Source organism: Aythya fuligula, chromosome 3, assembly GCF_009819795.1.
Source record: "Aythya fuligula isolate bAytFul2 chromosome 3, bAytFul2.pri, whole genome shotgun sequence".
NCBI lineage: Eukaryota > Metazoa > Chordata > Aves > Anseriformes > Anatidae > Aythya > Aythya fuligula.
Window position 1 is genome coordinate 100,363,774 of NC_045561.1, and position 15,719 is coordinate 100,379,492.

Consider the following 15,719-nt stretch of genomic DNA (forward strand, 5'->3'; position numbering starts at 1 on the left):
AATTTAAGATGAAACCAAGGAAGAGAATAAGGTGAATGAAGAGGTTGCTATAAGCTGTTGGGGGAAATAGTTTATCCCCTCCAGTGATGGGGAAACAATTGCAGCTACACACCAGGGAAAAGCTGACCCAAGAGCAAATTGCAACAATCTAAGCAAACAAACAAAGGCAGGCTTGGGCAAAGACTTGAAAAAACTCCTGTGCCAAGAAAACAGTTGCACTCATCAGGACAAACCCAGTCTGTCCAAAGTTACTCCTGTCAGGCACATATGCTTAACAGATCCTATTGCATATAATAAGATTGAATATAATACAATATGATTTTAATTGTGGTGAAAAAAATAACAGGCTCACAATGAATGAATCTTTGACACCGTGTAAGAGCTGCTCCCTTGTCTTAGAAAGAGGTCTTGAAACACATCACAATGGACAAAGAAGAGAACTGCAAATGCACAACAGAAATACACATTTATGTAATGCAAAGGGTATGTAAAAATCTAAAATACAAGCATGACTAATAGCAGTATAAAGTGGTAGAAGCAGCACTCACCATGCCAGAACACAAGAAAGACCAACTGGAGAGGGGGCATCACACAAGCTGTGTGTGACATTGGGTAAAGACCCCCTTCTGTCAAACCCTAACAACTCAGCCTCCTGGCAGAAGGGCAGAGTAACCAAAACCTCAGAATGCAGTGGAACAGAAACAGGATAGATGGTCCTTGGCAACAGCAAGAAATTACCCAGAGGAACACAGTGACGAGCCTCTAAAAGATGAAGAAATTTGGTTTAAAGTGAGTATATTAGACTTACTACTACAGGTGTTAATATGCAAAAAAAAAAAAGTAATGTCAATACTTCTGCACATTTTGTCTAGCTGAAGCATTGCATTGGTTTGGTATCAGCAAACAAAAACACTGCCCCCAACACGTGAATATTTGCATTAAATGTAATACAATCAGAAGAATATGCATAGCCCATGTATCATCTGAAAATCATATAAACAATCTGCACTAACAAGCAGTGGAATTGCAATACAAGATGTAAAGGACACAGTATTTGGTTTGCAGCCCCCAAATCTGAATTTAAAGTCATTTGACCATCTGCTTATACTCAAACCCAGAAATAGCCTGCAGCTACTCACAGGGGAGGGGGAGGACAAGGGCTGGCTTTGCTGATGCCCCATTCTGGAGGGAAAAAGCTGTCATCCTTCCACCTCAGGGATGCCCCAGACTTATGTCATGCACAATTCTTTCATCTTCTGGCATATTTTCAATTTTCAAGCAGGTACACTTTGCTCTTTACTAAAGTAGGACACCCTTGCTTCTCCCATGACAGCAGGAGACCCTCCTCCACCAACTGTCAGAAGCTGCAGTGAACCTACCGGAGAAGAAGCTGGCAGCACACACACCCCTAGCACTCTGCCAGCTGCTCTCTCAAACCTTGTAAAACCCAATTCCCACCACCAAGCTATTCCAAACACTGACAGGCTCTGTGAACCTTCACAGCTATAACAGGAACCCTCACAAAAACGTGCATGGCACAATCATCAGAAACCCTTTCACATTGTCACTGCTCACTTGTAATGAGCAACAATCATCCATCACAGCTCCTTCACGTTCACAGAACTTCAGCTTCTTATTGCCATTAGGCTCTACCATACCCAATATTACTGAGCTCCTGCTAATTGCTTGAGGCTCTTAAAAGAAGTAGTTTCCATCTTATCCACTTAATACACTATGAAGATCTTTGGAGAATTACTTGAGACAGTGTTGCATTTATCCACTTTTTGTGTGTGTTTCTCCAGTAAGCCTTTAAACCCCTTAAATGTCTGACTGGAGCTCCACAGATGTCCATCCTGGAGGACAGCTGGGAGGACATGAAGGGGGAGGCAGATCAGAAGACTAACTAAAACTATGCTCTCAGCCTGGATTAAAATACACAGGATTGGTTCTCATGTGAGAAAAAATACTGGGAAAGAAAGAAGCCTGAGAAAAACACTAGGAATTTCACTAAGACATTATCATGCAGTTTTTTGAAGTGATTCGATTTTCTAAATAAATCCTCCAAAGACGTCTCTAAAGCAAAAATCAAAATGATCATCTTCATTGTGTATAGACAGCTTTCTCTCATCCTACAAGCCATCAGAAAGGCTGTCCCAAGGAAGAGAACTCGACTCCTATCAGGCTATAGCCTTTGTACCCGGTCCTATCCTGTACTGGGAGCACGTCATCCTAAGAGGATGCAAAGGTTTCCCCGGGTACTGCACACATGGCCTATGTCTTCCTCAAGTCCTGTTGTACTCCTTCAAGTAAGTCTACACCTGCTTTCTACCAGAATAAAGATAAACCACTGGAGCTATTCTCAGTGCATACTAATTATATACATATACACGCATTGTACACAACCTGTAACCAATCCATTCTAGTTAGTATTTTGCACTGCTTTAATTTTTTTCCTAAAAAGTCACATTTTCCTTTACAGAAATTAAGTCTTGCCTTACTTTTACAGGCATAAAACCCTAAACCAACAGTACTCTGATTATATTTGTAAAACCTACTAACAACCAGCTAAAAATTTCAATATGGGCAAGTATTGCTTTCTATTGCAGGATCACAAAGCAGTACACAACCAGTGACAAAGCATTAATGTGCTTTTTAAGGCTGACTTAGCCAGTCTCCATCTCAGGGTGCAGCTGTAGCTGCTCTTGTACTGCATGGCCCTGCAGCCAGCCAGCAGGCTCTATACTGTCCTGTCCTCAGGTGTACTATGCTTCTCTCTTGGCTTTGGAAGATTGCAAGGCAAATTTGCAAGTTTGCAAGGCAACCTTAAACTAAGCCCAGTGCAGCACTTCCAGCATTCAGTACTGCCTACACACCTAATCAAAATATTCAAAAAATAGGATACAGAAAGAAGTTATGGATCACCTGAAAATTAAGCCTATATAACACATGGTAAACACTCTGTGTACACCAGGTTAGAGAGTAAACATAAGCCAACTCTACACAGGACAGATAAGAAACAGAACAGAAAAAAATAGCAGAATCGCAGAATGGCTGAAGGTGGCAGTAACCTCTGGAGGCATCTGGTCCAACCCCTGTTCATGCAAGACCACGCAGAGCAGGGTGCCCAGGACCATGTACAGGCAGCTTTTAGAGATCTCCAAGGAGGAGACTCCACAACCTCTGAGCAACCTGTGCCAGTGCTCTGTCACCCACACAGTAAACATGTGCTTCTTGATGGGATCCTGTTTACCATGTTCTCATAATGCAGGATATTGGTGAATTTGCTAAAGAACCTTTCAGAAGCACATACATCTTTATTAGATCTGATGAACCAAGTTAGAAGAAACAGAATGGTTTAAGATTTAAGCCTCTCCATTAGGGCCTTTTTCAGAAAAAAATAGCGATGTAACTTGCTTTCAAGCTACACTGGCAGTTAATGAAAATCAAAACCAAAACCTTCATCTCTGCTCTACCTTCTCTGTATTAAATTATCTTGCCTTTCCCCATCCCCTCTCTCTAAACACTCTGAATTAACCATAACTCTCTCTGATTACCACCACCTTCTCAGTCCCTTTGCTCCATCATCCCACCAGAGAGCTGTTAGATGTTTCACAGAAGAAGGGAAGATGTCTGATTTGGGACGCTGGAGGTGGCAGGTCCCCCAAGGCACCAGACAACACACAGGCTGCCTTTCCAAAACTTCTGGGAGACTTGTCATTATAAAACCTACTGAAAAGAAACTGAGTTTTATTAAATGGAGGATATATCTTAGTCTGCAAATGTAAGTTTTATTACTTTTTAAGCATGAGTTACAGCCAAACACAATAGGATATTACCAGACCTCAACAGATTTAACATTTAGTACAGGTAAATATTACACACCAGCTCCCATGCAAGACGAATAGCAAAATACACATGAATTGGTTAGGAGATCTATTGGTATAGTCAGGATTACAGAATACACAACTCTGAAGATAGGACACCAGAACTTCTTCCAGAAAGCCCTTGTGTTGCCTGAACACCTTCTAAGAGCAAGAGCACTTTGGAAAAGAAAAAGGACGTGTGTGCACACATTTCTGCTGCTACATCCACTGCAGGAGAACAGTGCTCTGGGAGCTGCAGAAGAAACACAGCACCTCCTACTACTAACATAATGGTGATAAACCAGCTGTTGCCAAAGAGAAAGTGTAATAGCTGAGTAAAAACCTTGGGGGAAGGAAGCACGGGTCAGGATCTCTCCCACCTACCCAGCCACTTAATGGGGCATTTTCCTAGCACTTGTAGAAACTGCACTGAGACCTGCGCTCTTCCACAAAGATGACCGAGGAGTTTATATACTACAGTAAGGCAGCCCAGTAACAGTCTCATAGCCAAAATGACTAGCAAAAAGGCCAAATTTGTTCTGAGGGACAAGTTACACCAAATGGAAAGTACAGCAAGGGACACCTACAGACACCAGGTACCTTCACAGCTGGACATGACAAAGTAAAACCCACAGCTCACTGGAAAGAGTTTCATACCACCCCCTCAAAAAAAAAAAAAAAAAAAACCACCACATTATAATAGTAATAATAAAATGAAAGAAAACAGACTTCTTTCTGACAAGGAAGAAACCACAGACCACCACGAAAAGCCATCTGAGGCTCCTGACACCTTCCTACCACCCCAGAACCACAAAAGGAGACTTCCCAAGGGAGAGAGAAAAGGAACTGGTGGCACAGCAGAAGCCCTAACAGCCAGGCCAGGTACGACCACGAAAGGACAACCCCTGCTTTTACCTCCTGGCCCCACACCGACACTTTTTACCCCAAAAACACCAATTTTCAGAGCCAGCACCCCCCTCCCGCCCCACGCTCACCCCACTCACACCCCCAGAGCGAGCAGCAGGCACCCCAAAACCACCCCACCAGCGGCTCTCTCCCCTAGGAGAGACAAAACCAGGAACATCACAGAAACAGGACCCAGCTACCCGACCACCCCGCGCCCACCTGGAACTCCAGCCCGTAGATAACCGGCGCGTCGTCCTCCATCGCCCCCACACAGCGCGCCCCCACACAGCGCGCCCCGCGCCCCGCCGCCCTTTATGGCCCTCGCCGCTGCCCGTCGCCGGCCGCTTCCTGCAGCCGCCCCAGCGCAGGCGCCCGGCGCAGGCGCAGGGAGGGAGCGGCGGCACCGGGAGGGGGGCGGCGGCGCCGCGCTGAGGTGACCGGGGAGGACGGGGGGGGGGGTCCGGGAGGGTCCTGAGGGGGGATGTGGAGGTCCTGAGGGAGACTGGAGGGTCCTGAGAGGGGATACTGGGGGGTCCCCGGGGCCCTGCCTCGCACAGGTTGAGCTGCTCTCGGTGGGGCTTCAGCTGAGGGGTGGGTTGTGCTCGGAAGGCCCAGCGGCTGTGCCCCCCTCTCAGGGCACCAAAAGGTGGAGATAAAGGTGTTTTATTTAATGATAAAGCCTTTTTAGTGTTTTTTTTCTCTATGTAGCTATCAAAAGAAATCTTATCAAATAGCTGACTGCGCTTTAAAGCAAGAATTTCAGTGTTTCATACTTATTTTCAGCAAGAAATTCAATATTAGATACTTACTAGTTACCTTAAGCAGTGCCCAAGTGCCAAAGCTAACCCTTGTACGTGTTTTTTTCTCCTTCAGCTGCCATGGAGAACACAGAAAGTAACGCACAGGGTGCCAGGAGTGCCTCGGATGAAGAGGACGGCGGAAATAGGGTTCGAGAGAAAAGTCAGGAAGAAATCCTCTTCCACGAGGAAACCATCGATCTCGGCGGAGATGAGTTTGAGTCCGAGGGGAATGAGACGGTGTCAGAAGATTCCAATAACTTTGTCGATAAGCTTAATGAGCAAATGATGGAGAGCGTCATTATTTCGGATTCGCCAAACAACAGTGAGGATGACACTGGTGAGCTTGGGTGTCTGCAGGAGATTGTAGAACAAATGGAAGCTAAAGGTAATCAAAAACCACCGGCAGAAGTGAGTAAGGAAGAGTTTTTCAGTACTGAGAGCGAAACTGAACACGAAGAAACGCCCAAAGACGTTTCTGAGATTGGAACAGATGACCAGGCATCTCTAAAGGAAGAATCGATTCAGGAAGCAGTGAAAGACGAACCAAAGCTGGGAAACGGCATTCCTGTTGAAGCAAAACCAAATAATACTGAAAAAAGCAAGTCTGATGACCAGATACCATCACCCAGTGCTTGCAAGCCATCTCCTGAGATTGAGCCTATCCCTGTGTGTACTATTTTCAGCCAAGGAAACAATGTCAATACTCAGCCACAGTTGTTCCTACCTGACGGGTTTGAGCCTCAGATGGTAAAATCTCCCAGTTTTAGTAGTATAACTGAGACTCCAGTGAAGTCTAATCCACAGGTGGTTCAGCCAAGTCCGAGTCTAAGCAAGTTCTTTGGTGATCCCGTTAACACTAACACTTTAGCTTCAGATTTTTTTGATTCGTTTACTACATCCAATTTTATTTCTGTTAGTAATCCCAATGCAGGCTCCTCGGTTCCAGAACAAATGTCCTCTCTTTCAAATGGTGGAGATGGTTCTTGTGCTTCGTCTAAGCCTGCTTTCTCTGTGGGAAACGGGAGACCTGAAGCAGGTGGTCCTCCAGCAGCACTAGAAATAAGTCAGTCCCCCAAGCCATTCTCACAAATCCAGGCTGTTTTTGCTGGGAGTGATGACCCATTTGCCACAGCTTTAAATATGAGTGAACTAGACAGAAGAAATGACGCTTGGCTTCCCAGTGAGGAAACCAGAAATGTTCTAATTTCAGTTGCCACCCAGCAATACAGCACTGTGTTCATAGACAAAGAGAATCTCACCATGCCTGGACTGAAATTTGATAATATTCAGGTAAGAGTCTGTGGTTGCGTTGTAGTCTTCCATTGTGTATTAAAACTGTTGAATAAGAGCTGTCCAATAATGTGTGTATCTTATTGCTTATATATTGCCAGCTGTCATCTTCTGTGTATTACTCCAATCCTCATCAGAAAATTTAACGTCACTGCCTGCTTGTACATGAAAGGGCTAAAACAACATCTGATTTATTCATAGTGAGATTTGTTGGGTATGTTGAAAACCAGTGTTGACAGTGTACATAAAATCCAAAGCCTGTTGTATTTTTTTTAATGGTTTCAGTTAGTTTTTAGCCTTTCTAGTTAGTAAACTAATGCTCATATTTGAAGATAAACAAAATCAGACAGCTGTGCTATAGAGTCTGAAAGCTGACAGTGGTCTTTGCTTGTGGAGTTCACTGTTGCAGGTGAGGAGATAACTTTTTTTTTTTTTTTTTTTTTCTCGGTGATATCCACAATACTCTTAATAATGCTGACATTGGCTGAAGTTGTTCCATTTCTGTCTTTGTTAAGCAGTGGAAAGGTGTATGCTCTAGGAAAGACTGAATGCTGGAGCAGGCTACTGGACCAAAATTATGGGGAAAACTCCAGATTAGATCCTGAAGGGGAGAACATAGTAGTGGAAGCTCTTTTTCTTCTCATCTACCAGTCCCCAAGTGGTGAGAAGGCTCAGAGCTTTGCCTTTTTTTTTTTTTTTTTTTTTTTTGGTCACTCCATCCCACCTTCCCCAAAAAATCCCTTAGAACTTGGTGAGTCATTCAGGACTGTGTAGCATTTCTCTCCTGACAGCTAATGAAATGGAAAAAAAGAATGATTTCTTCCACTGGCCCCAAAGATGAGGTCCTTCTTACTGTGGGCCTCCATTTTTTACCTTTGTTCTTCCTCACCTTCCTTGGTCCAGGGAAGTACTGAAGGTTTTTTTGTACCTCTAGTTCCCTGAATCTGGAACCACATATATATGCAGATGTACCATTTAGTGCATAACTGAAAAGAAAACAAAACAGCTATGTCCACGTGATACGTTTTTACAGTAAGACCTGATGCATATCAGCAAATGAATTAAAGGGGTTTCCTGGTGCTTTCTTCATTGTTTGTTTCTTATAAGCAAACATCAGCATGGTGTCAAGTTTTGAAGCGCTGTACCTTTGTATGAATTTCCTTACTTCTGGTTATTGTTTTTTCAGTGGTCTGAGTGTTCTCTGTCACCAGACAGACATCACTTAGTTACTGTCATTGTTCTGTATGATGCTGGAGCTTTGAACTGTATATGTAACTGAGACTATAATTGTAGAGTACTTGAAATGCCAACTAAAACATTGTGGGAGGTGTGTTTTTAATGTTAAATCACCTTCCAACAATGTTCATTAAAGCTTTGGTATGAATAATTTCCTAACGCTAAATGTTAATGCAAGATGTTCAACCAGGCTGCATGCAGTTAACAAAGAAATTAGTTGGAAAGTGCATTTACAGTGAGCTGAAAAGGGCTGAAATATTGAATGACCTGTATTGAAAAGCTCACTGCTTCTTTTTTCCTGCTCACTCAGAAAGTGTTTGTTCTTGTTAGAGGTGTGTTGTTTTAAAGTGGACAAATCACAACAAAAAATATACAGTGTGCTTGATTTCAACTGCTTGTTCCTTCTCAGTGATCATTTTAAGAAACGTTATTTTTAAAGCTTTCTTGGATTGTATATTTTACAGATTATCTGTACCTGTGCTTTCTAAGCATGGGAACTAGCTGGAGCGCTGCTCTGTCCATTATGCCTTTCTTCGTCAGTTACTGTCTGCTGTTGTGATGCCCTTTTTCATCACAGTTCATCATTTGTTCCTCCATCATTTCCTCCTCCCAAAAACTGCTGGGTGCATTTAACATTAGTTTTATTAACATTTATTATCAATTACTTTTACTTTACTGTACTTTATGCAGGTCATGCAAAAAGCTTTGTGGCTTGCTTTTTGCTCTCTGTACTAAGAGCTTCCTATGTGAATTCTTCAAGTGAACACTTTCATGTTCCTTTTGCAAATATTCTTCTAAAATTTCCTCGTTTTTGCAAATATTCCATTGTATGCTTACACTTTCTCATGGTCACTTTCTGCTTTAGCATCTTAAATGTTGCACACCATTCTAGTTACCACAGAATCCAGAAGGATACAAGGAAATTAAAACAAATTAGAGAAGAGGGATGGTCAATACCTGCGGAGTTTCTGTCTGAGTGATAGCTAAAAGGAATAGGACCTTTTGGCTTACAAGAGCAACAGTGATCTAAAGTTCATAAAAGGCAGCAAAATTTTTATGGAGACAGAGCTGTTGGGTAAGAAGCGTAACAAAAGGAGGGACCATTTTGCAGTGTCTGTACTGTTTTTAAGTTGTAGAATTCATTGCCCTCAGATGTACTTTTCCGCAGAAAAAGAGACTGAAAAGAAATGTCACAGGAGGTACATCTGTCAGTGAGTGTTTGAAAATGGTAGGCAAATATGTCCTTTGGCACGGGTGGACCATAAAGCATGCAGTAGGACTATAAGTTGGACGGTTTGAGCTTGTCTTGTTTTTTTAAACTACTTCCATGGACATCTGCAATTCTCTGGCAGGATGGTGGACCAGAAAGATCTTTGCTCTTGTAGAATGCAGGTTATATATCACTTTTTAAAAAATAATGATAGCAAAAATATGAGTATAATGCTAATATATTGCTGGTAATCTTTTTTTGGATGTTTGCTTTTCTAGATTACAAATGTGTAAAAAACAAACAAACAAAAAAAACCCACAAGATTGGCAAAAATCTTTCATAAATAATTTTTCATATTTGCTTTTGGTACATCAATATATGTCAGTATATGGTCTGCAATTTCTTATTAGCTGCTTGAATTAAGCACTAATTGAATTTCTTGATTATTTTTTGAAAATTTCCAAAAGTAGTACACAGTGCTCTTAGGATTTTGTGCCGCAGGTGGGAAGGCAGAGAAATACTTGAACAAAGAGCAGAAAGTGAAATTCAGGCACGGAGAGGGCCATGTACGGAATTACTCGGTTTATTGCTAACAAAGCTGGAAACAGCCTGGATTGGGACACTTCCTCCTAGCTGCTGTATGATGTAAAATGCAGATTTAATCTTGCCTGGCTTCAGAAATCTGTATTTTAAATGTCTGTCTGTCCAAAGTCGCCTCAAGTCTTCAAATGAATGAGCTGCTCAGATAACCCGATTTCTCTGATTCCTACAGTTTATTCTTTTGAAATTAAGAATACTTGTTGGAGGATTGCTGTGTAATTGGTCTTGTGATTTCTCAAAGTTTCTATGGATATTTAAGGCTGGCTGACCATGTGTCCCTTTATCTTTGATCAGTAGATTGTACTTTTCAACATTATTATCCATTATAAATATCCAGTAAAACTTGCTGGATTTGTAAGATTTTTCAGGAGTATTTTGTCAGTTATTTGACGGATAATAATATACTTACGTAGTTGTATATTGTTTGTGCATATAGAGAGTATATAGTATGTATAGAGAGAGTATATATTTACTATGGGTATTTGAAGGATAATAATTTGAAGGAAGCAAATAAGCTTGAATCTTTCTATGCTAGTTGAAAGCTAAATATTGGGGGAAAAAATATAGCAAATAATGTGGAATAAATCTAAAAGTTTTCATTAAAATGCTGCAAATATGCATGTATTTATATTCATTTCACACAGGAAGTACTGGAAGATAAGCAGGGTAGAAAACTGTATTGGTCTCCTGTAACTCAACGTTTTATTTTGTTAAAATAATGTTTAAAAGTTTCTTGTTATGTTTCTTCTTTTGTTTCTCCCATGGACACCAAGGGAGATGCAGTGAAAGACTTAATGCTTCGATTCCTGGGGGAGCAAGCTGCTGTGAAGAGACAAGTTTTAAATGCCAACTCTGTGGAACAGTCATTTGTAGGCCTGAAACAGCTAATTGTAAGTAAGAATCTTCAGAATTCAATATATGTTAAATGCCACGCTTCCCTCAACATTAGTGGGAGCTAATGACAGTAAGGAGGAAATTAAAAAATGCATATATTGCTGTTCACGATCCTACAAAAGTACTAGCCGAAGTACAGTACTTTTAGTAGGAAGGACGCTTGGTTTTAAGTACAGGTATTAAAGGTTGCAGTAAACTCTTTTTGCATGCAAAAGTTAGAAACAAGGTAATTTTAAGTTACTGTGAACTTTATCAGATGTTACTTTTTATACAATGTAAATGGTTTCAAAATAGATTTTAAATTTTTGTTTGTTTCTTTTAACTGTGTATGTATATGCTTTCAGTGTAGTGTTTTGCAGAAGGTAAGATACACTAGTTGCAAATGGTAAGCAAAGCTGAAGTGATCACTTCAACTGCTTTATTTTTCTTTTTTATTTTGGAGCAGTAAAACTACACAAATACTTCCAAATTAAACTGTAATTTTCTGTAAGGTAAAATTTTTCCTTAATGTAAATATTTCAGACCCAAAAATAGTTGCCTCTAGCAGCAAACCTTGTGAAATCTTGTGAACCTTGCCTTATTCTTTCTATCACTGTATTCCTATATGGAACTCATTACTATTACATGGCTGAGCCTAAATTTATCTGTTGAAATGTCAAAGCGTTTTAAGCTTGTTTTATTTTTGAAAAATTTTAAGTGTTAGCACAATTCATATTTAGTATTTACCATTTTATAATTTAGTTGCATTAGATTACATGTAAAGCTCCAAAGGAGACTGGTGTTTGAGGAAGATTCTAAGTGGTCTGTCTCCTCAAAAATTGCTCAAGGAATTCAAAGGTAATTTTTGAAACTACACCTGAAAAAACACAGCGATCTCCATCATGGAGATAAATATTTCAGTGTCCTGCTTAACTGTAGAGTTTGGAGGAAAAAAAGTCTCATTAAGAAACCTGGTCCCTGTCTGTGCCTAAGTAGGAGAGGCCTTTTTCCCCAATCCTTTTGATCATCCAGAAGTGTTGTTTTGACATATGAGAAAATTAAATCTTTCTCTACTTGGCCTGGTAGATTTGTCCATGCAAAATGTTCTGTGCTGCAGACCATTGTGTACCTTAAATACAGAGCTGCCACTGGTAGTATTTTAGCTTTGAGTGCACTCTTAAGCTCTGTAAAAGCAGTTATGGTTATTGGGATCAAAAGCAGGAGGGAATCTGCTTTTTTTTTTTTTTTTTTTTTTTTTTTTTTTTTTTTTTTTTTTTTTCCTGTGGAAAACTTCCTTCTGACTGGCCTTAAAGGTAAAAGGTATTTTGAACTTTCTTAGAAATATTATAATTCCATTCTAGATGATTAATAAGATGGATGTTTTTTACATACATGATAGGCCAGAATCAGTATAATGAGAGCTCTTTTAGCAACTGCCAATTTTACTTTCTTTATGAGTAAATTCCTGACAAAGTATGTTTAGTGAATGCATCTTTTCATATGAAGGTCCGCTCACAGGGAATATTCTAATCAACATCTGGACAAAATATGGAGATTGAATTCAGACACAGTTGAAAGTTGGGAATATTGCTATACAGTTTCCAAAAAACAAGATTTTCCTTTACCTGTTTGCTTGGTATGCATATGAATTGCACATCGACATTCAAATTAATGAGATCATTTCTGTCACACAATTCATTCCCTTCCTACAATGGCCAACTTCAAACTGATACCTGTAATTTAGGTGTCTACATGTGAGCTGGTGTCTAAAGTCCTCAGTCAAAAGAAATCTAATCAGTACAGTTACTGGGAACATCTATGTTTAGATGTGTAAATCTGGAATCCCATCTAAAATGTTCAAGAACTATAACAAGTCAACCAGTGGCAACTGAAAACAAAAATGAATGCTAAATCCTGTTAGGAAAGAAGGTGTAATTCCACAGACCGCAATTCCCCATTCCCCAGTGGACTTACAGGAATAAAAAACAAACTTATTTCAGTATTCCAAGCCTGTCTGCTCCAAAGGAATATTCTTCATTTGCATCTTTAACTGTTCTAATTCTGTGTGGATGGGAAAAACACCCTGAACAGCTGACATCAGGGTCTTTATTATCACTGTACGTGGTTCAGCATCTTATATCTTGCTGCTACTAGCTCTGCAAACAAAGTGTTTTAAAAGAGAAAATATTCTTCCTGATCTCGGTCACAGTTAAGCAAAATCTTTAGTGTATGGAATTTGGTGATACCTAATAATTATTGATGAATTTTGTTCCCATGTGGCTTTTTAAGTCATTTTCTTGGCGTTTCCTTCTTCTTTCTATGACTTTGTTTGGAGAGACAGCAGTGACATTTCCATTACTCAAATCTTCTTTTTTAAAGGCAAAACTAACTTTTCTACTTATCTGATAGTAGATGTCTTAATCAACCTAACATTTCTTTTGGAATCTGTTCCAATTGAAGCTAATACCTTGTTATTATCACTGTGTAGAACTGAACACAGTAAACTATGTGACTTTACATGTTAATGATCATGCTTTGTCTCTTTCTATTATTCTGATACTGTAAATCATGTGATCTCTGTGTAGTGATGTGGTCATTCCATATATTGACAATACTTCCTGGATTATATCTGCAAATACAGATACCAGCTGTATTTCCATTCACCAGGATCCCAAGAGAACATCTTAAATTGGATTGATTCTGGTGTACATCTTGAGTAGTAAATTCTTACCTTCCTTACAAAAAGTTCAATAAAAAACTTGTGCAAGTTAAAAGATAATTCTATGGATGACGTTAGTGCTTGAATGTTGGTGACAGAAGATGTTTTGGGGGGATCATTTGAGGGAGATTTGTACCTGTAGCCCAGTGATTGATAGTTGGCTTATTGAACAACTGTAATTTCACAATTAAAATCTTTGCTATGATATGTATAACAAAGAATTGAAAATGCGTTCTTGTTAGACCAACAGTGGTGAAGTTCTACAGTTGAACTAGTTTTACAACTTTGAGGCTGTAGACGCGAAGTATTTATGTATTTCAACTGAAAACAGAAAATCTAAGTTTCTAAAAAGCTTTGTTAATCTGGTGTAGGAACATGCATTTACCTCTTGCTTAAGTGCATGTAATAACCTGTCTTCAGTGTTGCTTTGTTTTACAGCATCGAATAAAAACTACACATACTTGTACAAATGCAAGTTCAAGTTATCTTAGTTCCTCCTATTCTATATTTTGAATTAACTTTTTAATTAACTTCAATTATTTGAACAAATAGCACAGTATTTCTTGCTAGAGACCTTTCTGATGTTTTGAGTTGTAAGGTGTTTGCGGTCATAGGAAAATTCTCTTCGATAGGTGTCATACCTAAAAAAAGTCCACAATCTTACACCTATAAATATGCAACAGTTGCTCTAAGCATGCAGTAATTTCTCTAAGTTTCTCTAATTTTCTTTAATTTCTCCAAGTTACTAGACCAGGAAAGGGTTACTAACTACATTTTCTTAACTGATGTGAAAGTGCTCTACAAATGTAGTTTACAGAGGAGAAGAATGTCATAGCTAGTGGAGGAGGACATTTTAATCACTTTAATGGTGTTACATGTAGAGTTAATGACTCCCTTTGAGTCTATTTTAAAAAAAAAAAAATCATATAGTGTTACTTTTGCATGTGATTAATATATGCTTTTGCATATATTTTCAATTATAACAAACTTGGATACAATTGTATGGCATACGTATTTACTTTAAGAAGTTAGAAATTCTCCTTAAAAATACAGTTACTTTTTTGTATTCCTTTAGCTTTCAATTTCTAACATTTTTGTAGCCGATTTGAGAGAAGATTGGAGACACAAGCAACACAAACAGTAGTTGGGGGCTTAAAGGGCTTGAGGGGGGATGTTGAATTTCTGCAACTAAAAAGCATCAATTTATTGGATGAAATTTCAGTAGCATACCTCTAAGTCCCAGTTGTTTGCCTGAGAAGCCGAATAATGTTAGAAATTCTCTTTGTGCGCCAGGTGAGTTCACTTGTCATTGAACATACATTCCGCAGACATCCAGTCTGCAAGCTTCTTTCACAGTTTTACTATTCATTCTGTCTCTTCTGCATGACTTTCCTTGTTTACCACGTGGGTATTAGTCCTGTTAGTTGCATCACCTGAGCTGCAGTACTTTCATTGAGGAAAACAACGTAAACTATTGCATACAAAGAATGAGTAAGAATACTTCTGCGGTCATACACTCTCTTTGTTCAACCGTAATTCAAAAAATCAAGTAAAATTGGCCTGCAGGGGGAGACTTTTAAAGAACAGTTAAATGTGAGAGAGTGGTGGTCAGGTACTTGGTAGTATTTTTTTTTTTCAGTCCAAATCAATGAATATATTCATAATAGAACCAGAATGCAGTCTTTCACATGTAGTGAAAATTCAGATGATTAAACTTCTTCCTTTTTTAATAAAGTATCCTAAAAAATATTAAAAATATATACATATCAATTCTTGCTCTTCCATAAGATTGTATACATCTCAGAAGTTCCTATGCTGCTTCATGGTTGTTCTGTTGGCCAACTTCTGCATTTCCAGTGGAATTGAAATTTTCTACCTGCAGTATGACAACGCAGATGAAAGATGATGTGGCCAGTGCACTGCTGTAGCTGCCCTTTGAATTAGTGTGGCTGCAAAATAGGGGCCAGAGTATGAAATCTCTCTGCCACTAGTAGTTTTCCTATCTGATTCCTTTATTGACACATTTTCCAAACTCTAAATGTTAGGGAGAATTTAATGAAATGCCAGTTCAAGGTATCTGAACTTTGCAAACACTGAAATATATATATTCTATTCCTTTATGTTTTATCAGACAAAATGCCAGTTCTCTGTTACATTTATCATTATATTTGCGGTGTTTAATAAATTCCACTAGAAAAAAGATGACTTTCATGTAACAAGAG

At 39.4% G+C, this 15,719-nt stretch overlaps 2 protein-coding genes across 3 annotated transcripts in view; one reads left to right on the forward strand and one right to left on the reverse strand.

The window, feature by feature from the left end:
• EIPR1 (EARP complex and GARP complex interacting protein 1) overlaps positions 1–5,082 on the reverse strand; it is a 74,654-nt gene extending 69,572 nt beyond the window's left edge. Inside the window, exon 1 of the mRNA XM_032184683.1 lies at positions 4,989–5,082. Within this exon, the coding sequence (XP_032040574.1) occupies positions 4,989–5,030 (42 nt within the window). The 5' untranslated portion in view covers positions 5,031–5,082. The remainder of the gene's footprint in view (positions 1–4,988) is intronic.
• A 73-nt stretch (positions 5,083–5,155) lies between these two features.
• The window catches only part of TRAPPC12 (trafficking protein particle complex 12), a 53,229-nt gene continuing 42,665 nt past the window's right edge, over positions 5,156–15,719 (forward strand). Inside the window, exons 1-3 of one of the 2 annotated variants that reach the window (XM_032184406.1) lie at positions 5,156–5,202; positions 5,643–6,859; positions 10,679–10,795. In XM_032184406.1, coding sequence (XP_032040297.1) covers positions 5,648–6,859; positions 10,679–10,795 — 1,329 coding nt within the window. In that variant the 5' untranslated portion in view covers positions 5,156–5,202; positions 5,643–5,647. Of the gene's footprint in view, positions 5,203–5,368; positions 5,428–5,642; positions 6,860–10,678; positions 10,796–15,719 lie in introns of those variants that run through there. The other variant, XM_032184407.1, reaches the window with a different exon arrangement.